At 49.0% G+C, this 12,428-nt stretch overlaps 1 protein-coding gene across 1 annotated transcript in view; it reads left to right on the forward strand.

Annotated features, from left to right (window-relative positions):
* Positions 1–12,428, forward strand: part of CPXM2 (carboxypeptidase X, M14 family member 2) — a 127,272-nt gene that overhangs the window by 47,339 nt on the left and 67,505 nt on the right. The window contains exon 4 of the mRNA XM_059172912.1: positions 3,598–3,737. Within this exon, the coding sequence (XP_059028895.1) occupies positions 3,598–3,737 (140 nt within the window). The remainder of the gene's footprint in view (positions 1–3,597; positions 3,738–12,428) is intronic.

The following is a 12,428-nucleotide window of genomic DNA, read 5'->3' on the forward strand; positions in this document are numbered from 1 at the left end:
AGAGAGAGACTGGGGGAGGGTCAGAAGGAGAGGAAGAGAGAATCTTAAGCAGGCTTTATACTCAGCACAGAGCCTGACTGGGGCTCGATCTCACCACCCCAAGATCTCAAACTGAGCCAAAATCAAGAGTCATCACTTAACCGACTGAGCCACCCAGGCAGCTCAGAAAAATCCCATTTGATCTTAAAAGGATAGTATCAGATTTTCTGTTTGTTTTGGATATAGTGATTTCCACATTTATCTTAAGCAAAATTTAGTCTGTTAGATACATTGTTGTTGTTGTTTTTAAGGTAAAGAAATGATGAATATGACTTAATTGCCTAGAGAGAATTACATTAATTCTTAATTTATTGAGCCCCATAGTACAAAGTATCATTCCACGTTAGTAGTGTTTTCAAGACTAATTTGTACTCTAAGGAATCTCACTTTTTATTACAACAACTTCTGATAGAAATTTCTCCAACATTTATGAAGTCTTTCCTGCATTTTCGAACAGAAAAGGATGAGTGTACCCTTCTCTTGGTCTCTCAGACGTCGTACTGACGTCACGGATTGCGCTGTGCTGAAATTTGGTGGCACCTCGGGGACTGGCCCCTCCTCTCTCACTGAATCCTTCCAGGCGCTTGCTTTATACATTCATAATTGATTTTGCAGAGGTGGCTGTCACTTCCCTGTGAGTCAGCTTTGGAAAGGGCCTTCCAATCCCCTGACACCTTACTGCATTTAATTGAATGTCTGGTGTGCTCGGGAAGAGCTGAGATTGGCAGCAGAAGCAAAATACCCAGGCTGGCAAAACCAGAAGCCCAAAATTTAATTCCAAGTCTGAGTCAAGTAGACTGTGGTCGAATAGCAGGGGGGTACCTCCTCCACATTCTGTGATTCTCTCGGGGTGAAAATCCCAGGCTCTGTGGCATCTCTGTTCTTTTCTGCTTAGCGTGCGACCAGATAATCTCAATCTTGGCACAGCTGACATGTTGGATGAGGCACATCTTCTTTTTAAAAATTTTTTTAAAAAGCTTTTATTGATTTAAGAGAGAGAAAGAGCGAGAGTGCCTACGTGGAGGGGAGGGACAGAAGGAGAGGGAAAAGCAGGCTCTGTGCTGAGCAAGAAGCCCGATGGGGGGCTCAATCCTAAGATCCCGGAATCATTACCTGAGCCAAAGGCTGACGCCTAACTGACTGAGCCACCCAGGTGCCCCGGGGCACTTCTTTCTGATACGGTGGTATTGTCCTGTGTGTTGCAGCACGGTTAGCAGCATCGCTGGTCTCTGTCCATCCGTTGTCAGTGGCACACGCATCTTCCAGTTGGGACAGCCAAAAATGTCTGCAGTCACCACCACCCGCCTTCTCGGGGGGCAACCTGGGTTCCTGTTGAGAGCTTTAGGCTGTGAATCTCCTCTTTCTTCAGACTTTGTAACTCTGTTCTGGATATTTGAAGTTGTAGAAAATGTGGCAGCAAATGCCCGGAATAGTATTGGAATTCCTTAAAATTTTGTAGAATGTGGGATAATTCATAAAGCACCCATATTTTCATAATGTGCCAGATAGTCATTGTTTTAAATATACTGATAACTAACATTTATCCAGCACTCAGTTTGGTTTTGAGCCCACACAGTGTGCCGGGGCCTGTTGTAAGCACTGTCAATACCCTAAGGGAGAAAAGAGCTTTGCTGCCATTTTGGAAGACGGGGAAACTGAGGCACAGAGCATTTAGGCAAATTGCCTGACTTTATACAGGGTGGAAGTGGCAGGACTGGGATTCACACCGAAGTAGGAGGACTTCAGAGCACACGCTTTTAACCAGCACTTTATGCGGTGGTTGGTTTAAAGGTTCCGAGACCAAAATGCGAGCAGCATGTGTGGACTTTCGCCCGTCTGTCCATTCTGAGCACCAAGAGGGCAGGACTGAACACATTTTCCATCTTTCCATTCCTCTTACCCGGGCCAGTATCTGGAGAGATCGTAGCGGCACGGTGAAGGTTAGCTTTCATAAATGAAGTAAACGCCAGTCTCACGGCTGTTGATGTGTAAAGAGGAGCCCTTTTCAGACTAAGGGTTCCGGTTCCTCGGAAGAAGCTAGATGGCCGTATTGTAAGCATTGCTGTGCGCTACAGGTCTCTGCCATTGGGAGGAGGCCTGCCGTGGGTGAGGACGTGTGGGGATGGTGCCAGTAAAGTCTCCAGCCCAGGTCAGTGGTCTTCTTATTGGCTGGGCAGCTTGGGGACATGAGAGGTAGCATGTCAGAGTCACCCTCATGAACAAAACCCACCAAAGCACAGGTGAGGACTGGTAAGATACACTTGTATGATTTAGTCTTTCTTTGATGGTTCTAGAAGGCAGAGCCTGGTAGCACTCTCGGGTTCTGATCACCGAGGTGATCGTGGGATACCATGAGACCCCACGGTGCTGGTTACTTGAGTGCTCAAGTTTCTGGAGAATGTTGACCATTGGATGTTGCTAGTCACCTTCACTTGAGATAGTAGTGCTTTCAGAAGACCAACATATGTGAGTGTTCTGACATCTGCCCTCTTTCCAGATTGTTCCAGGAGGGGGTGGGAGTCACATACTGTGGTTTGGTCCTGATACAAGGCTGCTGTCAGCTGGCACAGAGATGGTAGGGCACCACTCCTGGAACCCTTGACCACGTTGTTTGTCTGCTGTAGTGGACTGTGAATTTCACATCGCTGTTGCCCATTGGAAATAAGGCTGCCCCAGAATTTGAGCTGAAAGCTGCTCAGAGGGAGAAAAGATGGGCTGGCCTGTCTTTCAAATATCACTTAGACTTTTTCTCTGATTCTGTATTTGTGAAATAGCTGTGGGAATAGCTATTCATGCAGAAAGGGTCTTAGTAAATTAGGAAGCTTCACTTAATTCAAATATTCTCCCCCCCCCCTTTTTTTTTCCTTTCCTTCCTTCCTTCCTTCAAATGGTGATAATATGGGGAAAATTCTAGAATAGAAACATCACAGACCTTGTAAAGTCAGATCAAAAGACTCTTTGGTAGCAATAGTAGCCCAGACTCAACACATCAAGTGACTTATGTGGCAGTAAGTAAATATTCACTAGATAGACTTAACCTTTAACACCCAGCTCAGAGCTCCTCTAGGCCGGTCTCCTCCCCAGCCAAGTTAGCTCCTACCCTTAAATGCTCCTCCAGCAATTTGCTCTGGTTCCCAAAATAACACAGGCCGCATTGTGTCTCGAATTCATCCGTTTTCGTGTCTTTCTTCCTGCCTGGATGGTGAGGTTCTGGAAGGGAACGATTCACCTTTGTATCCCCAGCACCTGGCGTGTGTAGGCTGGTACGTAGGAGACGGTCTGTGCCTTCTGGATGCATGAGTAATAGGGGAGCTCATTAAATTTCATCTTCCGCACTGGGCAAGAAGAGGACATATCATATTGAAACATTTCCAACTTGTTAATAACAAGCCACTCCGTTTTATGATTTAGGATAAGGAGTGTTCAGGGCACACTGATTGTTTTTCCTTGTCCCCTGCTCATTTTCTTCTACCGACCCCCTCCCCCAAAGCCTGCAAGTGTCATGAAAGTATTCATTGATTCTGGATCTTCCTGAAGAACATCTCTCTTTCTTTCCAGGCAGGTATTAATGAAAATGATTTCTATGATGGGGCATGGTGTGCAGGAAGGAAGGACCTCCGTCAGTGGATTGAAGTGGACGCGAGACGTCTGACCAAATTCACGGGTGTCATCACTCAAGGAAGGAACTCACTTTGGCTGTAAGTGCGGGTGGACCTGTGCTTTTCTAGCCTCCATGCGTTGGGTCTCATGTTCTAGGGTTTGAACAGAGACAGGAAAGATACAGAAAAGTTCTGGTGAGAAGCAGTAGAAGGAAGAAAATCGGGATGTGGACAGGATGCTGAGCTTGCTGTAGACACAAGCATCTCTTGAAAGGATGTTTTCCCCTGTACGAGAGTAGAGAGAAGGATCCACCTGGCAGGTTGGGCTGGGTAGATACAGGTGTTGTTAAAACAATGCAGTTTAGGCAGGTGGCTGCCATCTTGGATCTGTGGTGCATTACTGGTACCCCGACTGGTAGACTGAACATAGCCCGAGGTGGGAACTCCAGACAAGCCTGGAGGAGACGGTATGATCCTTTAGAATCTGAGGACTGGAAGCCTAGAGACATTCTCCAATAAAGGATTTCTAGGGAAGTAGCAGAAGGGTGAGCCAGTGTGAGGCCCGAGAACAAGATGAAGCCCATTTCTCAGAACTGACCTTGGGCCCAGGGTCAATAACCAGAGGACCCAATAGTAATCCTAAGAACTGTAGGCTGCCCATCCTGTGGTAGATGCATACAAGAGGATATTATTCAGCCTTCGAAGGGGGGGGCATTGTGACACCTGCTATAGCATGGATGAGCCTTGAGGACATTATGCTAAGTGGAATAAACAGTCACAAAGGAACAAACACTGTGTGGTCCCACTTACGTGAGAGGCCTGGGGGAGGGGAGCAGGGGGGTATTTGTTGAATGGGTGCTGAGTTTCAGTTTGAGGTGATGGAAAGTTCTGGAGGGAGATGGAGGTGATGGTTGCACAAAGGTGTGAATGCACTGAATGCCTCTAAATTATACAGTTAAAAATGGCCAGAACAATACATTTTATGTTGCACATCTTTACTACACTAATGACAAATTATCTGTGCTAAAACAATACGCCCAAAAAAACCCCCATCCAGTCTCCCCACCTTAACCCAGGGCTGGTTGTGGAGACGGAAGCCGGGCTGCATCTGTGGGGTCTCCCTGGGACTCTGGCTTTGTGGACAGCAGGCCTGCAGAGACAGGGTGCTCGGCAAGGCCTAGAAGGGCCCACAGGACCTTGGGTGCTTTCTGAACTTCAGCAAGAATTTTCCAGTTCCTCTAACATCTGATGACAACTGAGAAGCCAAGGGCACAAGTGCCTCCCACGCTGACATCAGGAAACTGGCCCAGTTAGCTAAGACCCCTCCTGCCCTGCCCGCCTCCCCTTCCTGTCTGTGCCACACTCTCGAATGTCATTTCAGTATTTGCTCATTACCTCTTGGCAGTCACGCAAAATCTGTCTGTAATTTGTTGATTTGATTAATTTTTAATTCTTGGAAAGGTCAACATTAATAAATAAACCAGGATAAAGGAGGGGAAACTGACATCTGTGCTCACATTTAACTGCCTGTCATTGTCACTATACAGGGGACTTTCTTCCATCATGACAATTGTCAGGCAATGACTCATCCCCTATTTTCCTCTGAGCTTTTTTATCATAAAGACAATATTATAACTTCTTGCAACAGTTAAAAACATTACCCAGGATTCCACTGTCCTTAGGCAAACGTAGTTTTTTGGGGGGACGTATTTGTAATCCTGTTCATAGGCAATCATGTTATTTTAACTTCAGAACATATCAAAGCATTTTCCATGCAGTTGCTGAGACTTCCTAACGATCGTTTTTAATAGCCTGTGATTGACTCAGCTGTGGCTCTGCTACCTTCTCGGTTTTCTCCTATCACATGTCATTTTGTAAGGAAGCATTTTCACACTTTTTTCTTCCTTTGAATTATGTCCTTCAAATACATTTCTGGAGCTGGGATGATTTGTGCGTTTTGACAACATTTGGTTATGCATTTATGCTGTTGTGTGTAGCGCTTTTTTTTGTCACTTTGCTTTTCAGCAGCCTGTGTATTGCTCGTCATGATGATGTTTGCTCCGCTGTGTGCATTGGGCTCTAATCAGCTTATTCCCATGACAATGGTTTTCACTGTTTAGGTTCTGAAAGGCAAGAATTTGGGGGAAGAAAATGTTGACTTGCTCAAGGGGAAGGGAAACTTGGACAGAAAGCCTGATCTGAGATTATCCATAGGGAGGAATGGAGGGATTTTACCTTACTGCTTGGATATTAATGCGTCTAACCACAGTCATTAGAGAGCCAGTGGTCAAGTTATTATTGGATTAGAAAGACCTGGCAGGGTAGGAATAACACTCACATTCCATTTCATCTAGAACACAAGAGCATTTTAGGTGAATAAGAAATTGCAGCAAAACAGTATCTTTCTTTGAAAGATCTTAGAAGGCAAGGGACAGAATTGCTTTTAAGAGTCAGGTTGATTTTTTTTTTTTTTTTTCTAAATGTATTTCAAGTCAAATTCTCCTTGGAGGACAATGGAAAGAAATTCGATGAGTTTCAGTTTGTCTTACCTCGTGGAATAGGACTGTCTCCACCAAAGACTGAAGAGGGAATAGGACAAGGATTTTGGTATCCGAACCTTTTTTTCCCCAGAGGCATGAATAGTGCTAGAAGCGTTGGGATCTGTAACAGTCAAATACGAATAGAAGGCAGCGGGTGTCTCTCTTTCCCTCTCCCCATGACCTTGGTCCCCATGCTGTTCCCAGGACAGACGTCTATGGTACCGTTTTTAATATTCCTTTTTACTGGCTTCTGTATTTTCTCCCTGCTGGTCTGGGAGTACCTTTATGATCGACATAATGCCTGGTTGCCATGCCCTGTACCAGGCATCTATTAGGACGCTCAAGTAATGATTTTTTAATGAACGAATATTGTTAGGAAGTAACAAATTGACAAAGGTTCGTTCACACAGAATGGTAATGAGCTCATTAATCTGTGAGTGTCAGTGACTGAGCGCAAGCTTGCACTGGGAGTCGGGGAGGAGAGGGGCCATGGCAGATTGAGGAGTGACGGTTGCTGGTGATGAATGGCACAGACCACAGAGTGCCTTTGGAGTCATATCATGGCTCTTGGCTCTTGCTGGTTATGAGACTTCCCTTCTTGGAACCTCAGTTTGCTGCCTGAAATAAGAGAACTGTTCTCTACGGGGTCAAGATGTGGTATAAGTCAAATGTTATAATGTTTTAAAATTACTCAGCACAAAGTAAGTGCTCAGTGAATGTTAGTTTCTTCCTTCTGCCCCTCTTTGGATTTATTTAAAACAATGGCTTGGAAGCTTTATATTTAGCCACAGTAACCTTTGGAGGATAAAGGGAGGTGAGTCTGTGCGACTCTAGGGGGCGGAGGGGAGCTTTGCCTGCCTGGCCCTCCGTTCCCCCTCAGCCGAACAGCTTTGGAGGGTGCCTTCGTCCAGGTGGCTCTGGAGACAAGCACACTGGACAGCCTGCAGGCCCTCCGTGCAGGTTACAACCGGCTAGCTCCTCCAAAGTCCTGTGGCTGCTTTCTGAATCCTGCTGGTTAAATGGAAAAATGTGGCATTCAAACCAAGACAAGCAAAGGCAGGGCAGGAATTAGAGCTTGATTTTTCTAGGGAAACAGGCAGAACCTACCCTCATGTCAGAGGGTTGCATTTTGGCTGGGAATGCTCTAGGAACAGAAGGCAAGGGGGTGGCGGCCTTTTGAGGTCAGGGCCAGATGGATATTGCTGTTTAGAAAGGTTTCTGTCTGGGTGTTAGCATTTGGGAGCACTTTGGAGTTACAGTGCATGTATATTTAAGGATGTTATTACTACTTTCCATCTCGGGACTTTCACAGCTGGTATTTTTAAGTGAACGTCCATAATCTTACTTGTTTCTGACCTTCTCTCTGTGTGTTTCTGGGTTTATTCACCTGTCACTGAGCCCTCTGTACTAAGCACCAGCGATCCGAGGTGAGCAAGGAGGGGCCTGCCTGCAGGAAGCTTTCAGTCTGGTGGAAGCATCCAGTATGTTAACAGATGCACCTATATTCGCAAAGTGCCTGTCAGTGAGGGATGGGGATAGACCTGTTACCAGATTTGGGATATAGGCATGAAGGACCATACGACAGGTCACAAGGCTTAGCCCAGGCCTGTGACTAGTTCATAATCCAGTCGATGACAAACTATAATTCTCGTTTTAATAATTTTTCTATTTGAAAGCAATAAAGTCTAATTATTTTCATGATACTGAATAATTTGTATTTTTCACCAGGAGAAATTATCCTTCTCCACTGCGCTGCAATTTAGTGAAATGTTAGTTTACTAATAAAAGCCAATCTTTAATTTCCTTAATTTCAGAAAGCATATCAGAGCTATGGGTGTTACAGTTATAACCAGTGTGATGATTGAAAAGTTAATTATTCTGCTGGAGGTAAGTAGATGCTGTAATGATGTAGGCAAGGTACAGGCGATTAAAAAAATAACCAAATGTTTTAAATTTTAATTCTTTAATAAACAAAACGATCCTCAGTCTCCTGAGAGTCTGTAAATGCGAGGTAGCAGTTTGACTGATGAGTGTGTGAGGTGAGGACAAGGAGGCTTTGGCTGGCTGGCTGCATTTTTAAAAAGCCATCAGGCTCATTAGAGCCAGATGAGTGGGGCCCCGGCTGCGAACCAGGCTTGTGACCGAGGACACAGGGATGGAGGACCTGGCTTTCTATTGGTCCGTGGGATGTTCGAGCCGAGGTTCTCAGCGTGGGCCTCCCGGAACACAGTTCTGACAGTGACGGAAAAGCTCGTCTCCCCCTTCTGCCCTGGAGACAGCTGTGTTCACAGGAGGGGCTGGTGGCCGACAGGGCAGATCGCTGAGGGGCTCCGGGGTGGCTGGGAGGAGGGGGACTGACACTGGTGGAGGAGCTCACCCTGGAAAGGAGGAGGGTCTCCTTGTCCCTTGGGATGCTGAAGGTTGGGGAGAATCCCAGAGGGGGATTCACAGCCTTCGCACCAGGGGCTTGACTTTACATTCTTGCTGAAGCAGGAGGCGGGATCCTCTGCAGACAGTGCAAGGGGTGGACGCCTTAGAGCAAGAGGACAGGGAGAGCTGCAGGGCGCTCAGCGGGTGTCCAGAGCTCCTGGAATTGGGATGGTCCCCTTGGCACTGCTGGCACTCTCTCCACTAGGGGGCGGTAGAGTCGGCGGCCATTTCCCTGGAGGAGGTCCCGGGACAAGGGCATTTTGGAACCGGGTAGGGCACAGAGCACGTTTGGAAGGAAGGGTGCGAGGTTCAGCTCCAGGGCTGGTGGGAGAGGAATCAGAGGCAGAGGCTGATTCCTTGGAAGCGAAGGGCAAGTTCAAGGAGCCACTGGGGGAGATGATAGGGAGTGTGAAGACTCCACAGGGCCAGTAGAGGTGATGATCTGGGGTTTCGGGGTGGGGGATGTGAGCAGAGAGGCAGAGAGGGGCAGACGTCTGGAAATCTTGAGGCTGCAGGGTTGGCCTTCTGCACTGTCCCTGTTGGGAGCATCTGCAGGACACGCTGGACCCCAACTCCAGAGACGGTGGGGTCTGTTATAAGGAGGGAGACGGTAGTAAGAAGAGGCCGAGGCAAACAGAGCCACGGCTAGAGGGTGCTCCTCCAGAGACGGTGCTGCACGGGACCTTCCTAGCACCTGCCTGGCCTGACGTTTGGCCGGACGACTGGAGCTCCGGTTCCCCAGTGGGGAGTGTTCACCCGGGCCCTTCCTTTCTCTTCAGTTCATCTGGTTTTGTGCCTTCATGGCTCTATCACTGACACCACCCACCCCCCCCCCCCCCCCCCGCTGCACCTCCCAGAACGCACAGCGGCAGCCCCCCGGGCGCAGAGGGAAGGGGCGCCGGGGCTCACGCCTGGAGCTCGGGGGACGCCCAGCGGTCCCTGCAGCAGAGCGTGCAGGGAGGCCAGCTGGCCCGTCGTCACGCGTCCCCTGCTGAGTGTGTGTGTGTGTTTTCAGAAGGCGCAGTGCTGCGTCTCCTCCACTTACTGGCAACGGGAGATGTTTACCACCTGGGGCGGGGCGGGGTGGTGGTGGCCGGGACAGCTGGGAAGACAGAAGCTTCCAAACTCCTTTCTAACTGCTCTGAAAACTGACAGTCTTTGACTCGCTGAGTTTGGCGTGAAATGGAGGGGTTTTCGTGAAAACCTCTGCAAGCTCAAGTGGAAGGCCAGGGATGCGGTCCGTCCTCCATGTTGTTTCCACAGTGCAGGGAGACTTGTTTGTTTGAGACTAAATGAAACTCTCACTTATGCCTGCGTGGCTCATACTTGGTTTCCCGGGTGCCAGTGACTAAGAAAGAAGCTCTCAGAAAGCAAAATCAAATGGAAACAACTCCAGAGCTCCTTCCTGGGGATGGAACTTTCTCCCTGCTTGATTCAAAGGTCCTCGTTCCCTGGCTGTGACTCCCCAGGAACCCCTCCAGAAGGTTGCTGGGTACACCCCATTCTTTCTCTCATCTGTTTCCTGGTGGGGGGAGCTCTGCCTACAGCGAGTTCCCTCCCCTGCGTAGCTCCCATCGTGTTTCCACCCCTGGACCCACGTAGCCTTTGTGGATTGGCTCCAACTCTCTGACCTATTCCATTTGCTCACTGCACCCCTACCCGGAGCCTCCTCTTTGTTCCACAGGTAAAACAAGCATACTCCTGCCTCAGGGCCTTTGCACTTGCCATTCTGTCTGAAGGCTCCACTCTCTTGCATTCAGAGGCTTTTTTTCTGACCATTCTTTTGAAACCCACTCTTAGCCGCTCTGGGTCCTCACTTGGCTTTATTTGATGACCTGTATATTTGTTGGTACTTGCACTGATCTTAGTCCTAGGCAGCAGGCAGGACCGAGCTCTTGTTTGCCGTTGAACCCCCCAGTGCTGGATATCGCCCTCCGGAGGGAAAGGCTCAGTGACTGCCCCCGTCCCTGCCTACACCATTCAAAACTGTTCAGATCATGCCCCAACTCTCTCCTATCCAGCGGCCGGACAGCCGCCCCCTGCCCAGAATGCACCCAGAGTAGGGGGGCTCTTTAGGGCACAGACCACAGAGAGGGAACTTGTCACAGCCTCTGGGGGTGCAGCTCTCCCATGTCCTCACTGTCCTTCCCTCTCCGATGACCAGGTCCTCGACTGGTGTGGGAGGGCAGCCAGGGGCACAGATTCCAGGGTGAGACGGGGATTTCACACTTCCTTGTTGGTGTGGCCCTGGCTATGTTTCTGAGCCTTTCTCTGCCTCAGTTTCTTTATCTATAAAATGACAACAAGAGTACTTGCCACAAAGGATGGCCGAGGGCACTGAATGAGCTAACTAACGCACAGGCAGTTAAAACAGTCCTTGGCGCGCAGCGAGCACCCTGTGGCCGCTCATCTCTTGGTATTTCTTCGGGACTTTGGTGGAGGGTCTTGCTCATGCACCAGCCCCTGTGTCAGCCCGTCCTTCTCCCCAGCCAGCCCTCTTCGGGCCCTTGGACCATGTCCTCTCCCCTTTCTGGTGGCCCTTGTTCCCTCTGTGTGGTCTTCAAGTCTTAACCCTGGGGGGCAGCTGCCACCAGCCCACAATGGCGGGTGGTCTGCGTGGGCTCCCAGCCCTTTCCAGCCTCTGTTTCCTGGTGTGTAGGGAGAAGTGACGACTCCCTCTCCCAGCACGTTGACACAGATGGAAGCCGTGACACATTTGGGACACTGCAGAGACTCTGTGTGGACCGTGGCTGCCGGGATTCTCAAAGTGGCCTCCCCTCCTTCTCCTACGACGCCCCCTCCCCTAGCCATTCACAGCTTGAACCTCCAGTGCCCCCTCGCCCCCAGAGGGCGCCCAGGAAGACTAGCCCTGGGTCAGTCCCATTGCAGTGAAGAGGTGGAGCCTGACGTTTTGTGAAAACATTGCTGTGACACATCTGTATTTTGCTGGCATGAATTTGGCCAGCAGAAATTTCTGTAAATTAAGTCACATTGGTTCCCTCTTTCACAGGGCTGAGCACTGTGCCTGACCGTACAAGGTGCTCTTGGTAACTCTGCCAGGAAGAGCCCTTTCTTGTCCCCACTGTGTGGAAGAAACGGAGGTTTGGAGAACACAAGTAACTTGGTTCTCTTTCTCTGCCTCAGAGTGAATGTACATGGGCTTTCTCTGCCCCCACCTTGCCTCCCACTTTTGCTCACGATTTTCTGCTCTGCCTTGAGGCCTCAGCCCTGCAAGTGGACTTGTGTGGGCTTCTGCTTGCAGAACCTGGGGCCGAAGGGCATTTCTGGCTGCACCCTGGGCCCACTTACCCAGCGGACCCAGCAGGCAGGGTGCCAGGGGCCTTGTGACCTTTAGGGCTCGTGACTATGTTTAACCTCTTTGACAACCTGAATAAAATAAATGAGCTTTTATGGTAGGAAAGGTTTTAATAGATAATATCTATATAGTCATCTTTATACTCATGTGGTCAAAAAAATGCTTCAAAAAAAGTTTTTTAGGGGGGAAGGGCCCTGTGCTCTGAATAACAGTGGCCAGTGCCCAGGTGTTTATGTCCTAGTCCCAAGAATCTGTGAATGGGCTAGGTTTCATGGCAGAGGGCCTCCAGGTTGCACACGGAATTAAGATTATTAATCAGCTGACCTAAAAATAGAGAGATGACCCTGGGTTGTCTGGGTGGACTCAGGGTAGACACAGGGTTCTTAAAAGTGGAGGGGTTTGGCACAGAAGGACAGCTAATGGGATGGCAACCGTTGCTGGCTTTGGGGCTGGAGGAAGGGGCCCTGAGCACGGAATGTGGGAAGCCTCTAGAAGCTTCCAGAA

Source organism: Mustela lutreola, chromosome 4, assembly GCF_030435805.1.
Source record: "Mustela lutreola isolate mMusLut2 chromosome 4, mMusLut2.pri, whole genome shotgun sequence".
NCBI classification, from domain to species: domain Eukaryota; kingdom Metazoa; phylum Chordata; class Mammalia; order Carnivora; family Mustelidae; genus Mustela; species Mustela lutreola.